Here is a 26,868-nt window from a genome sequence, read left to right as displayed (position 1 = left end):
GGATTTTTTGAGCTCATGAACGAATGTTCGAATCGCGGGAATCTCAATCATGTTTAGTGAAGCTAAGATTTGAAAGACCAGAAAAACTTTACAAGGGCTCGGGAATCTCAATCGTGTTTAGTGAAGCTAAGATTTGAAAGAGCAGAAAAACTTTACAAGGGCTTCTAGTTCCCAGGGCTGCCGCTTCGTAGTGTGTGGCGCTGAAGACTAAAAATCAGCGCTTTTTCCGAATTCTAGTACTTCGCGTTACTAATCAACACAATTCAATTCACGAAAATACAAGCCGCAAGGCTGAATCCTCAGAATTGGGAAGCTTTTTATTTTTCCTCGACTAAGAAAGCTGAATAAAGTTTTGGAAGGCGGCCGCAGCGACCGAGAGTAGAGCTCGCGACCTTACAGGCTGATGAGGAGGTTTCCTCAACACCGCCACGAGCGGAAACGCAGCGTAGTGCTCATCATCATCATCATTTATTATACCCTTAAAGGCCTCTGTTGAGGCATTACATAAGGGGGGGGGGGGGGACAAAGCAAATGCAACTAAGAATAATACGTTAATACAACAAAACATAATGCAATACAATAAAATGAAAAACGATACATCACAATACAACGTTGGTCAATAATGAAGGGCACAAGGCTGAATTAGGTGGTAACAACTACAAAAACAACAAGAAAAATAATAAGTTAACTGGGTGAAGTTTGAGAAGTGTCTTTTATTCAGTACAGTGATTAATTAATGCCTGTCGAAATTTAGTAGCGTCGCGCTCGTTAACAATGTAGTCGGGTAGCAGGTTCCAATTTTCTATTGCAGTTGGAAGAAAAGATTTATTAAATGCCAAGGTCGATCCATGTATACGTTGAATGCTGAGGAGGTTAAACAGGCGGCGCGATGTTCTGATGGGAGCTAGTAATAATGTGTCACGAAGATCAGGAAAATTGTAATATAACTTATGAAAGAGGCAGAGTCGTGCGATTTTCCGTCGGAGCTCTAGTTGCGGGATGTTAAGTGAAGATTTAATACTGGTGATACTGCTGTGCCTATTGTAATTTGAGGATATAAAACGGGCTGCTCTGTTTTGAACGGCTTCTAAGGTGTTAATTAAGTATGCTTGGTGAGGATTCCATATAGCCGCTGCATAATCAAGTATGGTACGGGTGAATGTTTCGTATGCTAATTTTCGAACAGAAGGAGGGGCTAGGTACAGGGATCTTCGGATGAGGCCAAGTGATTTTGATGCTCTAGATGCTAGATATAAGATGTGTTCCGACCAGGTTAATTTGCTGGAGATGGTGATTCCAAGGTACCGATATGATTGGACTTGGGTTACCGTGTTTGACAGGAGTGAATATGCAGATCTGATGTTGGAACGTTTTCGCGATACTTGCATGAATTGGCACTTTGAGACATTCAGCTGCATAAGCCAGTCGGAACACCACCGTTCTATTATGTGTAAGTCGTTCTGAAGCGATAGTTGATCCCTGTTAGTGACAATGCGACGATAAAGGATGCAATCATCCGCAAAAAGCCGAATAGTGGATGAAACACCGGAAGGAAGGTCATTAATGAAGATTAGAAAAAGAAGTGGGCCAAGAACGGAACCTTGGGGAACGCCAGAGATAACGTTAGTAGTGCCTGAAGGATGATTGTCGATTACTGTGTATTGGGAGCGACCTGTTAAAAAGCAATGTATCCATGATAAAACGAGAGGATCAATGGACAGTCCGGAGAGTTTAGACATGAGGCGAAGATGGGGCACGCGATCGAAGGCTTTAGAAAAATCTAAAAAGATAATGTCAGTTTGGAATGAAGAGTCCATATTTAAGTGGAGGTCAGTGGTAAATTCAAATAGCTGAGTTTCACACGAAAAACCGGAACGGAAACCATGCTGCTTAGTAAAAAAGAAATTGTTCTGATCGAGGTGTGATGCAACATGTGAATATATGACGTGCTCTAGAAGCTTACAGGCAATGCATGTAAGAGATATTGGGCGATAATTTGAGGGATCTGATCTGTTACCCGCTTTAAACACCGGCACAACTTTGCTTATTTTCCAGTCTTTCGGAAGCAAACCCGTAGTCAATGACTGCTCGAAAATAACTTGAAGGAATAGGCTAGAACTTTCCTTAGTGCTCTTAAGAAATTTTGCAGGAATTCCGTCATGGCCTGGTGCTTTCGACGTTTTAAGCCCATCAATTATTTTCACAATGCCTTCCGCTGCAATGTGAATGGGGGGCATTTGAGAAAAATTTGAATTGGGAACTGGTGGTATATTTTGAGGGGGCTCATGGGTGAACACCGATGAAAAATATGAATTCATTGTATCTGAGCGGAGTTCTGTGGGAACAGATGCACCACGTTCGTCAAACAAGGTGATGTCTCGTGAACGGTGAGTGTGTGGTGCCAGTATGGACCAAAATTTCTTTGGATTATTACGAATGATGTTCTTCAAGTCCTGATGAAAGAATTTCTTTTTACTGTGTCGTAATAACCGTGTATATTGGTGAAGACATGCCAGGTATTTTTGCCATTTAGAAGCGAAAGTAGAATTTTTCGCTTCACGGTAGAGGCGTTTCTTTTTATTCGATAGTCTTCTTAGTGTGTTAGAATACCACGGTTTCCTAGCATCACCGCGAATACGTATGAGGGGAACGTAAGCATCAATAAGCGATAAAATTTTATTTTTATAGAGTAGCCAGTTTTGATCTATTGTTCGAGCAGGAGAAGAATTTAGGAAGTACGGAAAATACTTATTAAGGTCGGAATTAATCTTAGCGAAATCGGCTCTTTTGTAACTACGGATGTATTTTATTGACGGTTGTTTCATGGGGATTGGAATAGAAAGATCACACAACAGCAATTTATGATCACTGAGGAAATCAACACATGACAGTGACCGGATAAAATCTGGATTTGATACCAGGATAAGGTCAAGAATATTAGTGCCCCGGGTTGCTATTTTAACTGTTTGCATGAGGTTAAATGTGAGTACCATGTCAAGAAATTCGTTGGACTGACGAGAAGGTGCATACAGATTGTTCCAGTCAATGTCTGGGAAGTTGAAATCCCCACAGACCACATGTTCAGCATTTGGAAAGCGAAAATGCAAGTTTGAAAGGACACTGCAAAGATCGTCAACAAATGTACTATCGGAATCAGGCGCACGGTAGCAAGCTGTGAGGATAACAGTGCTAGAAGGTAGAGATATTCGGACGCATGTTATTTCGTGGCTACAAGTAATCTTGACTGGAAATGAAGGTATACTAGATTTTACAAAAACCAGCACTCCGCCTCCTCTGCGCCCAACCCTATCAAGCCTATGAATAGTGAATAAGTTTTCATCGTCAAGTAACTCGCTGTTATCAACGTCAGAATTCAGCCACGATTCTGTGAAAATGGCAATGTCGGTGTCGTTGTCATGAAGGAGGGTTTCAATGGCCTCTTTTTTGGATAAATAACTGCAGATGTTTGTGTACATTACTGACATGACCTTATGAGCAGGTATTCTATTCCGGCTAGACTGTTGGTGAGGGGGAGTGGAAAATGGAAGCGTAGCCGTCGGCAGTGAGCGCTATGATTTGACCTCTAAAACAGAATCGGATTCGGTATCGTAGATAAATTGCTTTTCATCGATGATAAGTTTGTCGAAACGCATCTTGAACTTGCTGTTACATTCCTTGCCAAAAGCGTACAATTTCTGGCGGGCTAATCGGACTCGGGCAGAGTAGTCTTCACGTATTGCATAGGTTGATGTTTTGAGCTGCGGTATAGCTGACAAAATTTTGGTCTTATCTTTAAAATGAGAAAACTTAGCAATAATTGGACGGTTCTTTCCAGGCTTGAAACGGCCCAGTCTGTGAGCGCGTTCAATTGCGGTGTCACTGATACTGATGTCTAGTTCCTGTGAACAGAGTGATATTATATGCTGTTCTGACTGTGTCCATGTTTCGTCACTGGCATCTGGAATCCCAAAGAATATTAGATTAGATCGGCGAAGTCGATTTTCCGCGTCATCACATTTGTCGTTTAGCTGTTTAATGTGCGTGGTCAATTTCACGATTGAATCTGAGTCTGCCCTGCTTGTCTTGGGATTTTCAACGCTTTTTTCCAGTGCGTCTACGCGCAAAGAAAGGTCGTTTACAAGTTTGTCAAATTTCGTTTGAGCTGTGCGGATGAGTGTAAGCTCTGCGAGTACGGAGTTCTGGGTGGCTTCTAATCGTGCTATTGCGTTGGCAATAGTTTCAAGTGTGACATCTGCATGACTGTCGACAGGTCCGGGATTTAGTTCGACATCGCCTGACATAATAAGCTGTAAGTAGACAATACACGCGTTGAGCGAACACATGCATGCGCAGCGTAACATCCTACGACAGGCGTCGCGTATGCCAGGGGGGCACGACACCGCTATAACGAACGGATCACTAGGATATAGATTCACGCAAATTTATTCACCCTTTCCACTAAAATAAAACTGAAGGCTATTTACCGCCTCTACTAATATTTGTCTCCAGCAATTGAATAAAGCTTTTTACTGGATACTATCGTGACTTCTGTAGTAACCCAAGATTCAGCAACAAAGCCCGCTGGGCTCCATAGCGGCAGCTGTTGGAAACAATAATATAAGGTCACTGAAGTACTGAGCGGTGCAATTATGCTAAACCATTTCTTTAAATTAACACAATACTAAAATAAAAGTAGCATTTGAAATAGTACAAAAAGTTAATAGGAAACGTGACTTAGAACTCAGGTTTTTTTTTTCCTCTTGAGCATCGCTTGGCGGCTGGGGCGTTACTCCGGTTTTTACCGAGCCTTACAACGAACTGTATTAAATTATACTTGAAAAATTCGAGGATTTTCATGCGGTTCGATAAAAGGAGTTAAGTACCGTTTGCAACAGCGCCAGGTGTCATCCCGGATATCTCATAAAAATCTAACTCAGCCTTAGTCTATCTGATAAGCGCTCCAAGGAAGCGAGAATAAATTTCAGATTTAAACGGAGAACTCAAAAACTATGCAGATTTCTGCACTCTATTCGAGCTAGGTGCAATCCGTTTTTCATTGAAATCACCAAGAGTGCTGAATGCAACAAACGTCTCGCACACGAAGAACGAACTTCATCACACAGAGGCTGATCTCTCCGAAATATCTCCCCTGCCCTTATTCTCCCATCACGATGCCCTGCACGAAACAGGGTGGAGGAAAAAAAATGTAATGGTCGCGTGGCAGCATATTGCGCTAAAACAAACACACTACAAGGCAAAAATGCGCAAAAATATCTCTATAAAATATTAGAGACGGAACATAAAAAGCTGAATACACTGTGGCAGCTTCGTACAAGACAGACAGGAAAAAGAACTAAAACAAGAAAAATTGAAAGCGAAAGCGATAATGAAAACCACAACAGCAGCCATGAAAAACAAAACACGAAGGGTATTGTGGTACTGCTTCATATACAAAGACCACCTATTGCCCCAATTTTCACCGCACATGCACGTTTAGAATTCCAAGCAGTAGTGAACAAGAACCTAAGAGAAGCTATCATTTAATTAAAAAATCAATATTCAATCATTAAAATCATTTTCCAATAGGTCAAATGATCGATATATCAAATGAAATCAATCAATTGATCGACCAATCAGTCAGCCAGCCAGCTAAATGATTGATAATTCGCTCAATTGATCATGTAAATCAAATCACTCAGTCTTTCGACTGTCATTGACTGATTCAATCAACCAGTCGAAGGTCAATCACTCAATCAATGAATGAATCAAAAATCAATAAAAGCGATTAGTGAAAAATGAATGAGTCTTTAAAATAAATCAATTATTTGACATTCATCAATTGGATATTTTACAAACACATCCAATTGAATCAGTCAACCGTTCGACCAATCGATCATTCAGTCAGTTGATCTATCAATGAATAGATGAGCCAGTCTCTCATAATAAGCTCATTCATAGATTCTATCGATCAATAAAGCAACAATTACTGATCAAATTAGCAGACGAGCATATCAGAATAAATCAATAATTCAATCAATCAGCCAAATGACTGATTAAACGCCCGATTGGCTGATTATTCGGCAAGTAGACTGATGACTTCATCAGCACTAAATTAAATCAATCAGTCGATAGACCAATAAATCAATCGACTGATCAAATAATCAATAAACCAATTAGTCATTGTATTAATTCGTTAATGAATGGATCAATCTGACGATGAAATCTATCATTCAAAAGATATATTCAATCATATGACTGGTCAATCAGTGAACTGATCAACAAATTACTTCAATAATTCAATCTACGAATCAGCCAGTCAATCAGCCAAATGATGATCAATCTCGCAATTGAAATACATCAAATAATATTATTTAATTCACCAATCAATTGGTCAACCACTAACTCAATCGAGCTAATGATTAATTAATAAATGAATCGCCAAGTCGATCTAATCAACCAATCATATCATTCATTCAGTCAATGATTCAGGTGATCAACGTGTATCAATGATTCGACGAATCATCAAACAATCATCTGAATAATTGATTATATGGTTGATTCATTGATCATTCGGTAAATTTATCAAACTATCAAATTAATTCAATCAATTGATCGGTAGTCCTTGACTGATTCAATCAATCGGTAGTCATCACTATTGAATAAATCCAGCAATCAAATTATTAATCACTTGGTCAAATGATCAAACATCAAAATTAATCTATGACTCAGCTGGTAGATCTATAGATCATTTAATTAATTAATCAATCATCCTATCAAATAAATCAATCAGATCAATCGATCAATCAATCAGCCACACCGCAGTAGTCCAATCGTTAGAGCACTCAACCGCTAGACCCGGAGACGGGGGCTTGATGCCGGCCGCGGTTCAATGGAAGCCAAGCAAATGGAACCCGTGTACTTCGTGATGCCAGGCACGTTACGGAAAACCATATCGTCGATATTAATCCTAAACTTTTCACGACACCACCCCAATTCTCATAGCCTACGTCGCTCTGTGGCCAGAGAGTCACGAAGGACACATCTTTTGGGACTGCCCCGCAGACCCACCGCCCGGAGAATTCCATAAGCTTGTAAGCGCCCAAAAGCGGGCATCCTGCTAGCCAGCTCTAATTCGGATGTGCAGTCGTCCACAGGCCTGTGTAGAGCGCTTGAAATCATGTGCGCTCCGCAGCGCACAGAGCGCAGACGGTACGACTTTGAGCGCTCTATGCAGGTATGCGGACATCTGTACAAGTCCGGGTAACAGCGCGAGACCAAGAGATCGCGTTCAGCACTAACTGAGGGCCATCTCGTGGGGTCGATAGGACCCATCAATACCAGTATCGATATTAAAGTTTTATGACTGACTGACTGGGGCGTTAAACCCCATCTGCTAAGAAAGGGAGAAATATGTACAAGTTTGTCATAATGCGTGGGTGAAAAGAGGCGTAAAAAGACAAACGGACGAAGAAAAAAACACATTCTCACACAAACCATTTTCACACAAACACAAGTCCACTTTCAACAATGTCCATATACTAAATGGCGCAAAAATCAATCAGTCAATCAGTATATCGATCACCCAATCAATCATGTCAATCAGCCAATTAATCGACAAATTGTTCTTCATATTGATAGGTCAAATAAATTGGTGATGATTAGATAAGTTACTCACTTAATGAATTAGAAAATAAACCAAATCACAATATTCAACGAGTTAGTCATGTCACAATCTGCCCAAACGTTAAAATTAATATACAAACTAATTCAGAACGTGGACAATATCGCTGACTAAATCAAATGATGCCTACCCGGCGCGCAAAACATGGCGCCCTCAAATCCTCAAGCCGCGTTTCCAGAACAACCTTCACGTGACCTCGCTGGAGTGGAGGATGGCTCGCGCCACGCGATCCCTCACTTAACACGCGCACCTGAGCTGGCGTTATTGAAATACCGTCACAAGCATCCGCACATCTTCGCGAGCGAGCGCCAATAAGGAGCGCGCAAAGGCGTGAAACTAGCAACAACACGCCACGGACAGCATAAAAATAGGCTCAGCGCGACCCTGGCCCTGTGACTATGACGGCCGCCAGAAGACGAGAAAGTAGGTCAACATGGCGGCTCTCCACCCAGCACCACTTACCGCGAGACTTGGCTCGGTGTCTCTCTGCCTTGTCACGCTTGGGGCATCAAGTCGCGAACGTATCTTCGAACAACCGTCACTTACCAGAGTCTGTCGCGTTATGAAGAGACGCTCCGTTAGCAGACGGTAGTTGGGTATCTTTCCTCCTTTCTCTCTACCTCCTCCGCGTACGCTTTTGTTTGTTCTTTCTTTGTAATCGTCTGGTTTGCACGGCTTTGCAGACGGCACCTTGCGTTCCCTTTCCCTCTTCCGCGCGTGTTCAACTCTCGCTCATTAACGTCCGAGCGCGATCTGGCGGAATTAAACTAATAACAGAAAAAAGCAAAGATAGTCGATGGTGGACACCTGCAGCGCGAAGGAGCTATGACCATATTTGGTATTGGCAACGAACGCTGATTTCAAGGGCCTGTGTTTTCTTCCGTGCATCTTGAACGCGGTTTTTGGAGATGAGCTTTACGATAGTTTGGAAACCGGCTTTTGTTTTTATTAGTACTCCGCTTTGATAAAAAGAAATGGCGTTTCTCAGCGCCAAGATGTCTTTGTGGGTCGTAAAATAAGTAAAGTATATCAACGAAGCCTAAGTAAAAAAAGTCGCGGAATAAAATTTTGGTACCCTGCGTCTACAGGATCGTGTGCCAATGACGGCTGTATTTTACGATGCAAAATAAAAAAGGACAATTACTACTTTTTTTATGAACCACGAAAGAAGGCAGTTAATTAGCGCTTTGAAGTGGCAATATTCTCTCGCAAACATAACAAAATAACGCAGCTGATCGGCAAAGGTGGTTCAGGGGAATCATTGCAGCCGCTTCTCGGTCAGCCTGGCGTAAGAGGGGCGGCATTTTAGGTTATATTACTGCATAAATGAACGTTTTATTGCTATTAATACCTCAAATGATTAAGATACGTGGAACTGTACTAGAAAATCTGCGATCACACTTGGTTCTTGATGTATCCTGCGAAAATGCATGGACAGGGATACACAAAATTCGCGGCCTTTAGATGTCGCCTGACATCATTGCCATGAAATAACGCTGAAAATGTGAATCGAGGGAGAAACAGTATTTATTGTCAAGAACTTGTTGACCGCTGGCGGTAGGCCCTCAGTGGGACCCCTGAGGAGGACTGATGGATGGCTTTGCTTAACAGCTTGGACGCCAGTGCCGGTTTTTCTTTTCGCGCTTGGTTTTTCTTTCAACCATTCTGAGATGAGTGCACAACTTTTTATTCCCTAAAAGAACAGAAAGGGTTCCGCTTACTGGCCCTTTGTGCGGTGGCTTTTTGTTCCATTCAGGACATTTCTTATGGGCTGTGTTGGCATTAAAGTCGCCATGGTGGTTCTCGAAGCTTCGTAGTGTACCCGAATCTCCGCCAGCTACTCCTTATGTTAAAGTTGACTCGAGGCTGAAAATGTATTTAGTCAACACTGCGGCTACGCCTCTCGCGGTCGTATCAGATACCGCAGCAAGGAGCGCATGTGGCTTTCTTGCTTCGCTTCCGTGCAGAAAGCTGCGGCTCTGAAGCTTCTATTTTGAGGGCGCTGGTTTCAAGCTGCCAGGTGCATATACATCGGCTCGCAAGTACCTTGGAGCAGCCATTCATAGAGAAGGAGGCGCGCTCATTTTGGGTGGATTATTGCTTTTTAAGGAAAGAAAATGGAGCAGCAACTGTTTAACTTCTTGGTGGACACCTCTACCACGCCGTGAAGGAAGGGAGGAGGTGGATGTTAATGAAGAAAGAGTGAGATAGGTGCCGTAGTCGAGGGCTCCGAATTTCGACCACTCTCTATATTCAACGCGAATTGAAATGACACCGCCGCGGTGGCTCAGTGGTTCTGGCGCTCCGCTGCTGACCCGAACGACGCGGGTTCGGTCCCCGGCCACGGCGTTCGAATTTTAAATAATAATAAATTGTTTGTGGTGGGAAATGAAATTGCGCAGTATCTGTCTCAAGTCTCGGTGGTCACGTGAACCTCGCCGTAAGAGAAGGAATAAAGGAGGGACTGAAAGAAGAATGGAAGAAGGAAAGAGGTGCCGTAGTGGAGGTCTCCTGTAAAATTTCGACCACCTGGGGATCTTTAACGTGCACTGACATTGCACAGCAAACGGCCGCCTCTGCGTTTCGCCCTCATCGAAGCGCGGCCGCCGCACTCTGGTTGTAATGATGATGATTGGTTTTTGTTGAAAGGAAAATGGCGCAGTATCTGTCTCATATATCGTTGTACACCTGTACAGCGCCGTAAGGGAAGGGATAAGGGAGGGAGTGAAAGAAGAAAGGAAGAAGGAGGTGCCGTAGTGGAGGGCTCCGTATAATTTCGACCACCTGGGGATCTTTAACGTGCACTGACATCGCCCAGCACACGAGCGCCTTAGCGTTTTTCCTCCATAAAAACGCAGCCGCCGCGGTCGGGTTCGAACCCGGGAACTCCGGATCAGTAGTCAAGCGCCCTAACCACTGAGCCACCGCGGCGGGTTCAGTCTGGTTCGAACACAGGTATTTTGGATCAGTAGCTGAGCGCCACCCGCCGCGGTGGCTCAGTGTTTAGGCCACTCGGCTACTGATCCGGAGTTCCCGGGTTCGAACCCTACTGCGGAGGCCGCGTTTCGATGCAGGGGAAACGCTAACGCGGTCGTGGGCTGCGCGATGTCAGTGCACGTTAAAGATCGAAACCCACCACTACGGCGCCTCTTTCTTCCTTTATTCTTTCATTCCCTCCTTTATCCCTTTTCTTACGGCGCGTTTCAGGTGTCCGGCGATACGTGAGACAGATACTGCGCCATTGTCTTTCCCTCAAAACCAATTTCATTTCAGCAAACGTGTAAAGAGTTTTTATATATTCCTTCTCCCGATATCATCTCGTCCTGTCCCCTCACCTCTTTCATTTCATTTCTCCATTCTGCCTGCTATCCTTTATTTCTGCTGCCCCAGCTCAGGTGCTTCAGTATCGACGGCAGATGCCGAGGTTAGCAAAAATCTTTTCCTTCCTTGTTACTATTATTTTAATAAGAAACCACTACCACCACCACCAGCCAAGTGCCCTAACCACTGAGCCGCCGCGGCGGGTTGGTGGAATTTTGATGGATGCGAAATTCTAGATGCTTCTGTACTGTGCGATGTCAGTGCACGTTAAGGAACCCCAGGTGGTCGAAATTTTCAAAAACCCTTCACTACGGCGTCCATTATGGCCTGGGTGACTGGAACAAAAAACCCTCATAAACCAAACCGAAATGATAATGGGCACCGTTGATTTGGGGCCATGATTGCACTTTGTCGTGAACAGGTTAAGCAATTCGAAATAAGCGCACGCAAAAGAAGACGTTTTATCAAGAAAGGAAACGCAATGTTAGTTGGCGCTCTTACCATAGACGCCTCCCCTGCTTCAAAGTTCCGCAGTAAAATAGATGCAGGGAGTGAAATAAAAAACGAAAAATTAGCCTCAGTAGAACTACTGCTGAACCGTTAGAGAGCAAAAGCTGTGGTGTATCGTGTAAGGACACGCGGCTTGGCCTCGAACGTTCAATGCGTTCCGCACACAAGACAGGCAACGCGTCCACCCTGCCAGGTGGCTGTAAAATTAATGGTTGAATGCGAGAGGGTGTGCGCGTTGCCTATCTAGTGTGCGGAACACACTCAACGTTACAGGAAAAGCCACGTCGACTTCATTGGGTGACCAAGCTCTCACATTCAACCATTAATTTAACCGCCACCTGGCAGGGTGGGCGCGTTATACCATACAAAAATATCCTATGGCCGGCTATAGAATTTTGGCCCAAATAGCTATAGACGTTTCCTATTTCTGTGTATAGCTGTGTATACAGGCTGATATATTTTTCTATAGAGAGCTCAAGACAATTGTATGGTTCCAAAGCTATAGCTTTAGTGGCGTAGATTTTTCAATAGCTGGCAATAAGCACCGCTATGGGTGCTTATAGACGTTCATAAAAGGCCATAGACGGACATAGCTTTTTCCGTAGACGCCCATAGGACTTTTTTGTATGTGTGGAACGCACTAAACGTTAGATATCAAGCCGCGTCTACTTACACGATACATCAGAGCTTTTGCTCTCTGACGGTTCAGCAGTAGTTCTACCGAGGTTTTTTCTTTTTTTAAACGCGACAGCGTTAAGGAGCTCGTGTCGAAAAAAAGCCGGTGTCGTCGGCGTCGGCGTCGGCGTCTGGCCGCGAGCGAAAAAAAGACGCATCTCTATGGGCACCTGAACCGCCCCGTAAGGGAATAGTTTTATCGCGACAGCGTTAAGGATTGATTGATTTATTGATTGATTCATATCAGTCGATCGATCGATTGAGTTTTCCTTCCTTTGCGACGCGATCCGGGTGTCCGGCGAGAAATGTGACAGGCGTCATTTCCTTTCCCTAAAAGCAGCTTTTGATTTCATTTTCCTTCCCTTACGTCCCAGTTCGGGTGTCCGCCAAGATATGTGAGACAGGCGTCCTTTCCTTAATTTGTCCAACGGGCCATGCGTCGCGCCGAACGGGTGATGACGTTCTGTGTACCCCTTGGCAACCATGGAGGAAAGAAAGAAAAGAGGAGAGGCTCCTACGTCACATTTTTTGAAGCCGGAAGCGAGGGCTCCGCCATGACACTTGGCCGTTTTCTCAGCCAATGGCATGCGAGCGCCGCGAAGATCAACGCGAGCGGCGCGAGCAGACGATTTCGCGCCGCGCCAGGTTGTCGGCAGCTGTCAGACACGGCGCAAAGTGACTTCTGCTCCCATTGACAAAAAAGACGCTGCGATGCCCAGCTGCTGCGTTCCTGGGTGTCGGTCGCGCACGCCAGGACAAGAACCGGGCGTCACTTTCCACACGTAAGTATACTGCATTTTGTTTTCGTATTTAATTGACTGCGTAATGAGTAAAATGCATGCTCGCAGAACATAACGCACGACACGGCGTGAACGTGGTATTCGTACCGCCCCGGCCTTATTGGTGGCTCTTTGTCCGAGTGCAGTGAATAGTATTGTTTTCAAACAGGTTTCCGAAAGATCCAGAGCGAAGGAGGCAGTGGACTGAGGCCGTTAGACCAGGCCAAAGAGACTGGGAGCCAGCAAAATGGACCTGCGTATGTTCAAAACATTTCCTGCCCGAGCACTTCGATCGGATGTCACCGCTCGTAGTTCGTATACGTGCGGATGCCGTCCCCCTTCAGGTGAGGAACCACCTTCTATACATTCTCAAGAGATTGGAAAGAAATGCTCTTATTGAGAAGGTGCTTACTATAACTTGACTGCATAAGCATGCGTTCAATATGATGTTTTAGGTGTTCGTGCAAGAAATAGAACGATTTGTGAATAAATGGCTTTAGCTAGACGTTATGATCGAGTAGCGCGGCTACAGTACTCCCGCACTGATAAAAAGTAATTGTGTCATTATTCTCCTAAACTGGCTGCGGTTTATATATGGCTCTGGTGAAATTCTGCTTACTGTACATGATAATTTATTTATTAGCTTACGCACTTCATAATTAGAAGAAAATAAAAAAAGAGAGCATCGAGCACACCACAGTTTTCCTTGGGGCATCATTTCTATTTAATTATTACTTGTAGTGTGCAAATGTTTGCGCCTAGCAGTAGGCGGTGCATTTTTTGTTGTCATCTCGGCCATAGCACCTGGGAAGTGTCACTGAGAGAGCACTGTAATTCCTTAAAACTATAGTTCGTGTACAAAGAAAATCACAAAGAAGTTCCATAAGGCATAGAGCACTGTACGTATTTGCTCGCGTGATTTGCGCACGTTTTTTCTTTAATTAGGGCTCCAAAAAGAGGGTGCGAAATTTACGCGCAAGCGAGTTATCCGAACACGTCCTAAAAAAAAGGTTGGCACCCCTCGCCCCATGGCAACAAGGTTGACACGTCCCCCCCCCCCCTTCCCCACGCTCTAGCTCCCCGCGGGGTGGCATGACATGACGGCACGTGCTTAGCTCAAAGCAATAAACGCGCAAAGATTCAATCGCGAAGTCAGCAGTGGGAGGAGATAACGGGCAATAAAACGGGGCCCTTGCGTGTGGCCCGACTGACTAGCGGCAAACCGTATAGCAAACGGTACGGTAGAGTTTTGGATTCGGGCGCGCGCTACTGTTCGTCTGGGACAGCGACCGCCAGCGCGAGCAAGCCGGGTAAACGGCACAGTTCGCACCCGCGTACATGCTGGTGGTCTGGCTCATTGAAACTTTTTGGGATGCACAATCTATGTGCGGGCGCAAATTACGCGAGTAAATACGGTAAATGTCATACACATAAGGAAAAAGGGAAGCATGAGACAAAGAAAAAAGACAAAACACAGGCAGAAAGCTTGGCCAAATGTTTAGGGGAATCCCGTTTTCTTTTGCGAAGTTTCTGTGGAAACAATTTATAGCTTTCCTTTAGCCGCATAGCTGCGCTTGGGTGGATGCCAATGAGTATAATTAGCTCTCTTATTATACAGATACGGCAGTTCTGCATATATAATTCCTCATACACATACCATACACACTTCATGGGGTATAGCTGGGTGAGCCTGAGGCGAGACACCCCACTCTCCCTTCTCAAAAATATGGTAGACCTGCTGTACTAACAATGCATTTCTCTGCTGTTGCTTTCTTAAGAAATGGGTGCACTCTCGCCCACTGGCTGTGTTCCATATTGACAGTCTCAGATTGGTACATCTGTCTGTTGAATTACATGCATCTTTTTAGCTAAGGCTGGCGTTCCACTGCGAGCATGTGATGCACCTCATTATTCATTTACAGCAGGAACCCCTTTCACAGCAGCCAGGCGATGGCACAGCTGTTGCTGCCACTGCTCAGCATGGCGCCCAGCAAGCACTAACACAAAGTCACACATCTCCAGCGTCTCCACTGCAACAGATATTTTCAAACAGCGCTGTTTTGTGACTACTACAGCTATTCAAAGCATCACAGTGGCTGTGTATATGTTGGAGTAGGAGCTACAAACACTGCTTCCTGGCACGGGCTCACCAGAAGATTTATCCGAATCCCATGACACACTAGTCATCATATTTCTTAACCCTTCAGACAGCACTCAAAACAGTCTTAAAGTGTGATGCTCCACCTCCATCTTTCACTAGCTGCTTAAAGCTGAACACCTTGAATGCTTGGTACATGATGTATGCGTTAACAAAGAGGGCAATATCATTAGCAATATGGATAAGATAAATAATAGCCAAAGAGACACAAATCTATGCAGTAGCCAATGCAATCAGAACGTTAATGAGAGAAGCCGCAGCGCACAGCAATGGGACATCCCGTAGCAGTAAGAGAAGAGGAAGTAACGGAGGCCTTAGTAGGAATGAAAAGCGGGAAAGCAGCTTGTGAGGATCAGGTAACAGCAGATTTGTTGAAGGAGGGAGGGGAGATTGTGCTAGTAGAACTAGCCATCCTATATATGCAATGCCTTGTGACCTCGAGAGTACCAGGAGCTTGGAAGAATGCTAACATTATCTTTATAAAGGAGACGTCAAGGACTTGAAGAATTACAGACCGATCAGCTTACTGTTCATTGCCTACTAAGTATTTGCTAAGGTAATCGCTAATAGTCAGGACAACCTTAGGCTTTAATCAACCAAATAATTAGGCAGGCTTTCGTAAAAGATACTCAACAATAGATCATGTTCACGCTATCAGTGAGTGATAGAGGAATGTACAGATTATAACCGACCCCTATATATGGCCTTCATTGATTACGAGAAAGCATTTAACTCAGTGGAAACCTCAACTGTCATGCAGGCACTGCAGAATCAGCGTATGGAAGAGTGTTATGTGAAAATATTGGAAGATATTTATAACGATTGCACGCCTACCATAGTCCTCCATATAGTCAGCAATAAAATTCCAATAAGGAAGGGTGTCAGGCAGGGAGACACGATCTCGCCAATGCTATTCACTGCCTGTTTACAGGAGGTATTCCGCGGCCTGAAATGGGAACATTTGGGGATAAGAGTTAATGGAGAATACCTGAATAATTTGCAATTCGCTGATGACATTGCCTTGCTAAGCCACTCAGGACAAGAACTGCAAAGCATGATCAATGAGTTAGACAGGCAGAGCAGAATGGTGGGGCTAAAAAATAATATGCAAAAAACCAAAGTAGAAACAGCAGTTCGCAATTGATAGCGAGGTGCTGGAAGTAGTAAGAGAATATGCCTACTTAGGGCAGGTAGTGACCGCTAATACAGATCATGAAAGGGAAATAACTAGAAGAATAAGAATGGGTGGAGCGCATATGGCAGGTTCTCCCAGATCATGAATGGCAGTTTACCATTATCCCTCAAGAGAAAAGTCTACGACAGCTGTATCTTACCGGTACTCATCTATGGGGCAGAAATGTGAAGGCTAATAAAGAGGGTTCAGCTTAAGTTAAGGATAACACAGTGAGCTATGGATAGGAAAATGACAGGTGTAACGTTAAGAAACCAGAAGTAGGCAGAGTGGATGAGGGAACAAACGTGGGTTAATGACATCCTAGTTGAAATCAAGAGGAAGAAGTGGGCTTGGGCAGGGCACGTAATGCAAAGGCAAGATAACCGCTGGTCCTTAAGGGTAACAGAGTGGATTCCAAGAGAAGGCAAGCGTAGCAGGGGGCGGCAGGAAGTTAGGTGGGCGGGTGAGATTAAGGAGTTTGCGGGAATGCGGTGGCCGCAGCTGGCAAAGGACAGGGTTAATTGGAGACATGGGAGAGGCCTTCACCCTTCAGTGGGCGCAGTAAGGCTGATGATGACGATGATGACATTCCACCAGAATAAACTTTTTTTACAGGCACCTATGGATGTCGCTGAAAGCCAGGAGACTTTGGCAGGCCCATCACAACAGGTATTTTACAATATGCCATTTTGTGACTGCATCAATTCGAAGAACAACAGTATCTGCGTTTACGTCGCAGCACGAGCGACCAAAAACAGATTTCTGTAACAGAATGCATCCTGGCACTGGCTCAGAGGAAGTTTTCTCTGAATCGCCTCAACACGTTAGTAATTTTTTATAATCCTTTTGACAGAACTGAAAACACAGCCTAGCAGTGTGATGCTTTTCTATTTTTCAGTAGTTGCTTAGAACTGAATACATGTTATGCTTTGGTAGAAGCATATTTCTCAAGAATAATTTTTTTTCACAGGCACCTACGGATGTCACTGAAAGCCAGGAAACTTTACCAGGCCCATCACAACAGGTATGTTACGATATACCATTTTGTGACAGCAACTGCTAGAAGATTGACAGTGTCTGAGTTTATCTCGCAGCACGAGTCACGAAACGGGTGAATTTTTATGTAAAAGAAAGCTTCCTGGCGCAGGCTCAGAGGATGTTTTGACGAAGCCACCTCAGCACACCAGTCATATCTTTATTCCTTCAGACATAACTCAAAACGGTCTAGTAGTGTGATGCTTCTCCACTTTTCATTAGGTGCTTAAAACTGAACGCTTGTTATGTCTCGGTACACTCACTTTTCTCCTGAACAAAATTTTTTTACAAGCATCTATGGATGTGGCCACAATGCTGGACATTCAGCCAGGGCCATCTCAAGCCTTTCAACTTACACCAGTAAGTTTCATATCGTCCTGTGTGGTTTCCATCCAGGTTTATTCACTGCATGAGGTAGGATGTCGTTGCAATTCTGCAATGTAATGTGCAGTAGAACCTGCAGTTGTTTGTCAGGCCCCGTGCTTACCGGAGACAGTAGCAGAGTGCAGTAGGTTCTGCAGAGATCCTTCATATAGGGTGGTACCTTTTTGTGGAACCACATAAGCACATTAGTAACTGCCACAATATTCTTTCATGTGCCTTCATTGCTTATGTTCGTTACACAAATCAATATAGTCATCTCGTCAGAGTTCCACTACAAATAATCTGTCAGTATCAAGAAAAATTTTGGCTATGCAAGACATACTCCACCAGGTCAGTGATATCTTTTCTACAAAATTTTCTCACATTATTCCAAACTGGTTTTACTGATTTTGCACAAGGTCATTGACAGCTATGTAGAAAGTATTCGGTGCAAAGTGGCATGCGTGCTACATGAAAAATATCTACTGTCATGTTTTCTTCTTTTTCAGTTGTTCCTTGTATAAGTTTTCATGAAATACTTCTTATATGGGTACATGCCAACCTCTTTAACGTCAGTCCCAGTGGGCATTCAGAAAAGGAGATTGCACGACACAAAATTTAATGCAAAAATTTTTAAAGCTGTATGTATTCACGCTTCTACACAGTTGTGCTATTAACCCTGCTTTATTTCTGCAACACTTTGAGTTTATAATAAAAATAAAATGTGTAGACATATAACATTACCTTAACATGCTAGGTGATATGAGTTTAACAATGTGCGAGCGTTTTTCTTTTGCAGTGACATCGAAAGGCATTGAGTACATATGCACTGAAGCTGTTGCGTGGCCCAGTAGTGGGCATGCCGAGTAATTTTGTAATTAGCCTCATGTCCTGCTTTCCTTCTTATGCCTTGATGCATGGCGGAGGAGAACAGGGCAACAGGCATTCTAAGGTGGGCTGCATTACTAAACAGTTTATCTTATGCAGGAACTTCCGACTTTGCCAACCGCCCCAGCCTCTGTTGGGACGCCACGAAGAAGGAGGCCAGCAATGGTAAATGGACCTGTCAAGTGTGCCTATTTCTGAAGCAGAATTCAACACCATGAATGTCAAATGCTTGTGCATATGCCAAGAGCGTATTTGATAGCGTGAGTGGCCCATCCACAGCATGCATTATTAGCATAATCTTTAACACAGCATGTGCAGGCACCCAGACTGTGTGAATGGACTTAGCTTGATTTCGCCGTGGCAATTTTTACTAATATCTACTAACTGACCTGCATGGTATATTATATGCAATGATGAATCAATAAACCAAAGAATTTTTAAGTGTGTGAGTGGCCTGCATATCAAGCTGAGGAGCACATTATGGAATCTTTTTCTTGGACACTTCTCCATCTACCAGAGGAGAATTGGTGAGTCACAGCTTCATTTATTGATCTATTCAAGTACCCTAAGGGTCCACTAGGGGCATTACATAGGGGGAGATGGGGGGGACTCAAAGCGGAACAAAATTGTTTCAAAAACAAAAAAAGCAGCGTAGGCACGGCACTCAGGTGCAAGTCGAGAAACATCATTGCCAAGTAAATATTCTTACGAAAATTCACAAAGAAAAAATAAACAGCAGGTGCGAATTAGTCATCTGAGAAATCAAATTTTGTTACTGAAAGTGTGAGGAATCCATATAAGAAAGTGATGCTGACTGAAATAACAAAGACTCTGTTATCATGGCAATCCTGGAAGGTAAATCATTGCATTCTTTCATCATTAGGTTACAGGTGAATTTTTGTACTTTTTCATCTGGACAAAAACAGGGTTACCCTTGTAGGCATTACCGGCTTGATGCGAGGTGAGGTGCTGGTAAAATATGGGACAGGGCAAATGATCTGTTGCTATGGTAGAATGTGCGAGAAAAAGATGATCAAGTGAATTTTCTCTGCGTTGTGAGTGATGGCATGCTGAGCATTTCCATCAGAGGTGAAACACTTTGATATTAAAGTAGGACGAGAAGATTAACTGAGCTCCTTCATTCTTCTTTTAATTGAACATTCAGAGTGCTTTGTGTTTTATATGTGCACACTGTTGTAACTGTGGTATGCAAGGCTTGGGTGTGCATTGTTCTAATGATGCATTGCATTTTCTATCTCTCTTCATAGGAGGACACACCCGAAAAAGCTTACTTGAGAGCAAGGGCTGCATGGTTTTCTGCAATACATTCTTAGTCAAGAAAAAGCATAAAAAGGCTGCAGCAAACAAGGCGGAGACTGCAAAAGAAAAATGCGGAACTAAAATCTGTTCTGTCAGCTTTAACTACAGAGAATATCCTCCTGACAGAGCAATTGTCTGTTTTAGATGGCCTGGGTAAAGTAAATAAGCACCTACTTGAAAGACAAGTCGGAAAGCATGGTGGAATTGGCACTCCAAAGCAGTACTCCTTTGAACTGAGAACTTTTGCTTTAACTTTAAATTTCTATTCCCCACGAGCCTATCAGTATGTCAGGAATGTTTTTGACACGTGCCTCCCACATCCCAGAACTCTGCGAAAATGGTATGAGACTGTTGATGGCCAGGCAGGACTTTCAACAGAAGCTTTCAATGCGCTAAAAATGAAGTGTGCTGAAACAGCAAGCAAGGGGCACCGAACAGTTTGCAGCCTCATGGTTGATGAAATGGTTATTCGGCAAAATATCCAGTTGAACAAACGCAACTTTGAAGGGTTTGTTGACTTTGGCAGTGGCATTGACAGCGACTCTTTGCCACAAGCAAAGGCTGCATTCGTTATAATGGCTGTGGCTATTAATGGGCGATGGAAGTTGCCCCTTGGGTACTTCCTAGTTGATGGCCTAATTGGAACACAGAGGGCTAACCTTGTCACCCAGTGCCTTCATAAGGCACATGATGCTGGAGCTATGGTTGCTTCACTCACTTGTGACGGGGCGCCCGCAAATCTGGCTATGTTGCAAGAGCTTGGGTGTGATTTCCAACATGTGGGAGACCTAAAAACAACCTTTCGACACCCAGCCACCCAGGAACAAGTGGCAGCTTTTTTGGATCCCTGCCATATGCTAAAACTTGTGAGGAATGCACTGGCACACAAGAGGTACTTTATTGACCACCAAGGCAGGACAGTGTCATGGGAGCATATTGAGCAGCTGTAAAGAAGGCCTACATTTGGCTAACAAGTTGCGCAGAGCTCATATTGAGTGGAAGCGGCAGCCCATGAAAGTTAGACTTGCTGCCCAAGTAATGAGCACTTCTGTTGCGACAGCACTAGCCGAGTGCTGGGAACTTGACCTGGAAGGTTTTTCTGGCCCACAGGCAACAGAGAATTTTTTGTTGAAAATTAATGAGACATCTCATGCCCTAAATTCTAGAAGCCCATATCAGAAAGGTTGGAAGAAACCTATAAATGAAAAGAACATTGAAGCTTTCGAAGGCATGTTCAAAACCACAACCCATTACCTCTCTTCCTTGAAGGAGTCTGCAAATGGAAGACGAATGATTGAAACAAACCGAAAGACAGGTTTCTTAGGTTTTATCATCTGCATGCAAAGCCTGATTAGTCTTTTTCATTTTCTTGTCACTGAAAAATGAGTGCTGAAGTACATTCCGGCCCACAAAATTTGCCAGGACCATTTGAAACTGTTTTTTGGCCTGATTCGAGCACATGGCGGGCATAATGACAACCCTACTACACAGCAGTTTCGTGCTGCCTTCAAAAAAGTGATTGTTCAAAGTGAACTGGCTGATGTATCAACAGGCAACTGTCTGAGCCTGGACGGCATCTCCATATTGTCATGCAGCAGTGCAACAGTTATTTCTTCTCAGGTCTTGAATATATCTGCACCAAGGAGGCAACTTCTAGACAGTGATGCTGTTCAGCAGTCTCAGGTAACAGCTGCAGACCATGACTACATCATAGCTCCAGGCTACATCAGTGAATGTGGAGGCCGAATTGTGGCTTACATGGCAGGTTATGTAGCTCATATATTGGCTGCAAAGCTGACTTGTGAGCACTGCACAAGTGCACTACTCACAACAGAACGAGGAAACATTTACTCACTAATTAAGAGGAAAAGCAGAGGAGGGCTGAAATACCCATCAGAAAGTGTAATGAAGATCTGTCAAAACTCGGAGGCGGTGATCAGGACGGCAGTGCGCCTGAACAAATTGGCATCAAGAACACTACTCACTGATCTTCTCCACGAGGTTCTTTACGCATTCCACGGTAGAGAGCTCTTCAATGAACTTCATGAGCACATGTTCGACAACTCTCCACTCGACAATCATTACATACACCTTGTCAGAAGTGTTGCAGAAAATTACATCAACATGCGCTTGTTTCTTGTTGGCAAGCAGGCAACCGAGAGCCTGCACACTGCTCAGGTCCGGCAGATGTTTAAAAAATAACTCAATTCAAGGGGCAGTGACTCATGCGACAGTGGGAATTCAAAAATCAGACTTGGTTTTCGTCAGCACATGTCTTAATTTACCGTAGAGTATGAATGCAACCATCCCATAGGGGTCCCATGCTTCATGTTGACACTGCAGCTTGCTGCCGCAATATGAGCTGAATAAGAATCTTACATGTAACAGACTTTCATGTCTGACTTTGTCAGAATAAAATTCTATTCAAACGGCCGCTCACAGTTTAGAGTACATTACAACCTGTCATACTGAGTATTGAAAAGAATAGCTTTTTAATGTGAATGAGTCATGTACACCACCGACTTAGGCTCATGATTGATGGCAGTCACTGTCATTTTTTTCAGGAGTAATCAGGGTTTTGATTTAGCTTGATTGCTACTGAATCAACCAGAAATTACCTGCTTCCTAAAATCAGATTTTCGTCTTTTGTGGTAAATGAACAATACGCACATTTTTAAAAAGAAGTCAGTTAAGTAAAATCAGTACATGTCCAGAGCGCAAATGCTAGTTCTTGTTCATGAATCTATATGCTGTAGATTCACAGATGGACATGTACTATTGGTCACTGATGTTCAAGAATAGGGGCTGCAGTTAGCAGTCTCCCAGAGCTTTCTTTACAGCGTGCCTGCACTACTGTCCTTTAGGGTACAGGGTGACTGAAGTATCTCGTATTTTGTAAAAAAAATATGGAGTGCATGTTTTTCATACTATAGAAGCCAGAATAATCAAGAGAGTAATTAGTGTACCATACTTACAATTTTAGTTCTAGATATTCAACACAACTGAAGGTGATTTTGGCCTTTCAAAGTAATAGTGTCAAAAAGGGGTGATCATCCCACTGCACGCAGCAACAGAGTAAGCACTAGCATATAAGTTTTGCAACAAATTCATGTTTTTAAATGATGAAAACACTTTTCCACATGCACTTGGTACATTCATGCATACAGAGGACAACCTTATCATTCTACCAGCCGCAATTTGTGCATTATATTAAACATTCTTTAGCTGTCATCATGCCTTAGTTGTGCACAGCTCAAATGCCCGACTTATGTGCAGACTATGTTGGTTGGCTCGTGGTTTTGACAAATATAAAACAGCATGTGCACACAAGTACCACATAGTACACAACAAACAGAACAGAAAATTGGACAGAAAACTATGCTATTTCTATACTGTTTCAGGCTAGGCAGATAAGAGTCAAATACAACAATGCAACAATAGAAACAGTGTCAGTAGGGTGCTCTCTTTCTTTACATATATTAGAGAAAGGAATACATGAAGCAGAAGAGAGGAAAATGATTCACTTTTTCCACTAGCTGCGACAACTTTTACCAATTTTTCAAGTCACTTCCATGCAGTGCTCCAATTACTTTGCATTTGCATCGCTTAAATTTTATCAACTTTGTGATGCAGAAACAACTACCGAGAAATGAAAGCTTTCACACAATTTGGCAAGATCGGTCCACAAATATTTTTCGGTCTCAAAGCCCCCATTTACTGCCTTCCTATATATGTTTTACTCTCTCTGTTCGAATGGTTCATGGTTGCAAAGTGATCTAATTCAGTTGTGCATTTCTTCTTCTGGTCTTTTTTGTTGAATCTTTTTTATGTGTGTTCTCCTTCCATGTGTTATCACTTTTGTTAAAAGATTTTGCTTGCTTCAGGTAGCAAGCTATGTTTTGTAATAAGTGTTATGCTGTATCAAACCTTTTTGAAGCTCATATTTTGATTGTCCAATAAAATACAAATTTTGGACTTCATTAATCCGTTTAATCAGCTGAATGCAAGAAAGTGCAACTCGGCGAGGTGGTCGCGAGGGTCGACTCGGCATCTCGGTAAACGGTAAGTTGCGAGGTACACTCAATCTTACAGAGGCATGGCCTTACACTTCACCACCCTTAAGCGCAAACGTTTTAAACCTAACACTGCGCCTCCTAAACCCGGCTATGTGTCCTTACGCTCGCACTACAGCACTCGATCGAGACAGCAGCGCGGGTCAGTCGATCCACTGGGTCCATATCGGAGAAAACTTGCACGCAGTTGACATATCGCTCGCACAGCGTACAGTAAACATATGGTACGCTTCAGACTGCTTCGCGTATCGCTTTGCTGACGGATACCATCGCATGCAGCGCGGCTTCCTTGGCACTGCACGCTTCGGTGAACACACCGCGGCCCACGCATATCTGTCGCCACCAGTTGTGACCGTCATGCATAGGGGAATGTAGACGCAATGGGTATGCTTAGAAGGACACGGTCTGGACGAGTTTGTATTTATTCGTGGTTAAAACAGCGCGGGAAAAATACACAAAAATGAAGGAACACGCAGAACACGTATTCACACACAAAACAATTAAGCGCCGACTCGCACTTTTTTTTCCCGCGCTGCTGTAACCACAAACCAGCGTGTCACCGTCGTCTATCGCTTTATGAGCCGTCGGCACTGTCAATTTCTCCTTGGAACAAGGCTAGCAGCGTTGAGGGACGCAACCGCACAAAGCCGAAAGAGAATAGCGCCAAGCCAAGCCTTTTCAGAGAAAGCTGTCGCGGGCTTCTAAAACAACCGCTTTCGTCAAGACGGTATCGTGAATGAACTAAGCGCACAGCAATGAAGACCAGCACCGACTACAGGCTTCTGGAACTTTGTGCCTCCCGCGGACCACAACGATTGAATAAAAATGCGAATTTCCAACTCTACTCGACCGGTCTGCCGACATGGGTGATGCGTGAAGCAGACGACGCCGCTGCGCCCAACGCTGCTATTGGCTGCGCCATCGGCCAACAAATCCCAGTAGGCATTGCAAAACCACGTGACTTCCTGCACGTTTTTTGTCATGCGGCTTGGATAGCGAGGGCCTCTCCTATGGTTTCCTTCCTCCGTGTTGGCAACGCTGCGACACGCTGTCGCGGCTCACTCCTAAAGAGGAAGCTTAAGCGTCCTCCAATTTAATATTTCACTCCCTGCTTCCCTTTTACTGCGGAACTGTGAAGCAGTTGAGGCGTCCATGGGAAGAGCGGGAATTAACATTGCGTTTCAGGTCTTCATAAAGCGTTTGCTTTTGAGTGCGCTTTTTTTTTCAGGTTGCTTAACCTGTTCACGACACAGTGCAATCGTTGCCCCAAATCTACGGTGCCCATTATCATTTCGGTTTGGTTATGGGCGTTTCTTTTCTCAAAGTCACTCACGCCATAAGGGGCGTCGTAGTGAAGGGTTATCGGAAATTTCGACCACCTGGGGTTCTTTAACGTGTATCCAGACGACGGACAACGGACCTGTTTTGGCCCGCGGACTAACGGTCACGTGGGGTTTCGCTTCCGGTCTGCGAGGTCTCGCGCGATCCGGTCCGCATTTTTTCTGGCGGCGGACTACGGACTTTATAGCCTACTCGCACACATAAAGTCTGGCAACTACACCACATTGGTCTTTCCCGACGCAGTGCTCCCGGCAGTCAATGCTACACCAGCGAAATTAGTTTTTCTTCCACTGTTAACATGTCAACGTTGTCGGACGACGCTACGTTTTACTTTTTAGCCTTAGTACACCTTTATGGCTCGTTCATAATTGGGCATTCGACGGCGAGAGCGAGCACAATTAGTCGCAACGTCGGCGCTCGCGACGTACACAGATATGGTTAGAAAAGAACAATTGACGCTGTCTACGTGCCATAAGCGCATGCACTCTTATGTACGCTAAACACGGGTAATTTTCCGGCACGTTACGGTATTTCTCATATTTCCCACCTTTAGTTCAGCGCATGCAAACACAGACGGAATAATACGCTCAGCCTTGTGGCGCCATCTAGTTATTAGGACGGATAACTATTTGTCAAAAAACGTACGCTCCTTAAGCCTAGAAGGTGCACAGTCGTCAGTCTAAATAAGAATTAAAGCAAATAGTTCACTCCTACGTCTTCTTAGAGGAGAGGTGAGACCAAGCGAGAAATGGGTGCGCCATTTATTGCCAGTGAACGCAACAAAAAGGCAGTAACAACGATGAATACAGTCCGAAGCGTGCGGTCCTACTTGAAAGCGTGCCGCCATGTTTGTCGACGCGGGAATACTACCTACTCCTCACCGCGGCAGAAATCTGTCCCTACCGATCGCGCTTTCCACTGGGTATTTAGGCGGAATCTCTGCCGCGAATTTCGCTTGTTCTAGCCGCCAAATGTCGAAGTGTGAGACGACCGTTGCTACAGGCTGATCACAGAAGCTTGGCCCGTCTTGTCGTCTGCTCTTTTGGTCCGTCGTGTCGGATTTGGTCTATCGTGTCCGGCCAGACCCTGCCGGGCCACGCGCGGTCGACCCCACGTGACCGCTCCGCTGGCCAGTCCGTGACCCCCCGTCTGGATACACCTTTAATGTGCACTGACATCGCACAATACACAGGGATCCAGAGTTTCCCCTCCATCGAACCCGCCGCGGTGGCTCAGTGGTTAGGGCGCTCGACTACTGATCCGGAGTTCCCGGGTTCGAACCCGACCGCGGCGGCTGCATTTCGATGGAGGCGAAACGCTAAGGCGCCCGTGTGCTGTGCGATGTCCGTGCACGTTAAAGATCCCCAGGTGGTCAAAATTATTCCGGAGCCCTCCACTACGGCACCTCTCTCTTCCTTTCTTCTTTCGCTCCCTCCTTTAGCCTTCCCTTACGGCGCGGTTCAGGTGTCCAACGATATATGAGACAGATACTGCGCCATTTCCTTTCCCCCAAAAACCAATTAATAAAACTAATTAATAATCACGTATCG

The 26,868-nt window shown here is 44.4% G+C and overlaps 1 protein-coding gene across 1 annotated transcript; it reads left to right on the top strand.

Annotated features, from left to right (window-relative positions):
- Positions 1-12,892: 12,892 nt before the first annotated feature.
- LOC144106772 (THAP domain-containing protein 2-like) lies at positions 12,893-15,230 on the top strand. The gene is made up of 3 exons (XM_077639707.1): positions 12,893-12,969; positions 13,136-13,310; positions 14,889-15,230. Exons 1-3 carry the CDS (start codon positions 12,899-12,901, stop codon positions 15,030-15,032), a joined length of 390 nt encoding a protein of 129 aa, XP_077495833.1. The 5' UTR covers positions 12,893-12,898; the 3' UTR covers positions 15,033-15,230.
- The last annotated feature ends 11,638 nt before the right edge of the window (positions 15,231-26,868 follow it).

Source organism: Amblyomma americanum, chromosome 1 (assembly GCF_052857255.1).
Source record: "Amblyomma americanum isolate KBUSLIRL-KWMA chromosome 1, ASM5285725v1, whole genome shotgun sequence".
NCBI lineage: Eukaryota > Metazoa > Arthropoda > Arachnida > Ixodida > Ixodidae > Amblyomma > Amblyomma americanum.
Note: the sequence above shows the minus strand (reverse complement) of the source record. Positions and strands in the feature narration are given on the sequence as shown.

What these genes read in the sequence shown, in the direction of transcription:
- LOC144106772 (XM_077639707.1), top strand. Translation starts at nt 12,899, where the DNA reads ATGCCCAGCTGCTGCGTTCCTGGGTGTCGGTCGCGCACGCCAGGACAA. An exon ending in CCGGGCGTCACTTTCCACAC is followed by an intron (nt 12,970 to 13,135) that starts GTAAGTATACTG and finishes GTTTTCAAACAG; the next exon opens with GTTTCCGAAAGATCCAGAGC. An exon ending in CGGATGCCGTCCCCCTTCAG is followed by an intron (nt 13,311 to 14,888) that starts GTGAGGAACCAC and finishes ATTCATTTACAG; the next exon opens with CAGGAACCCCTTTCACAGCA.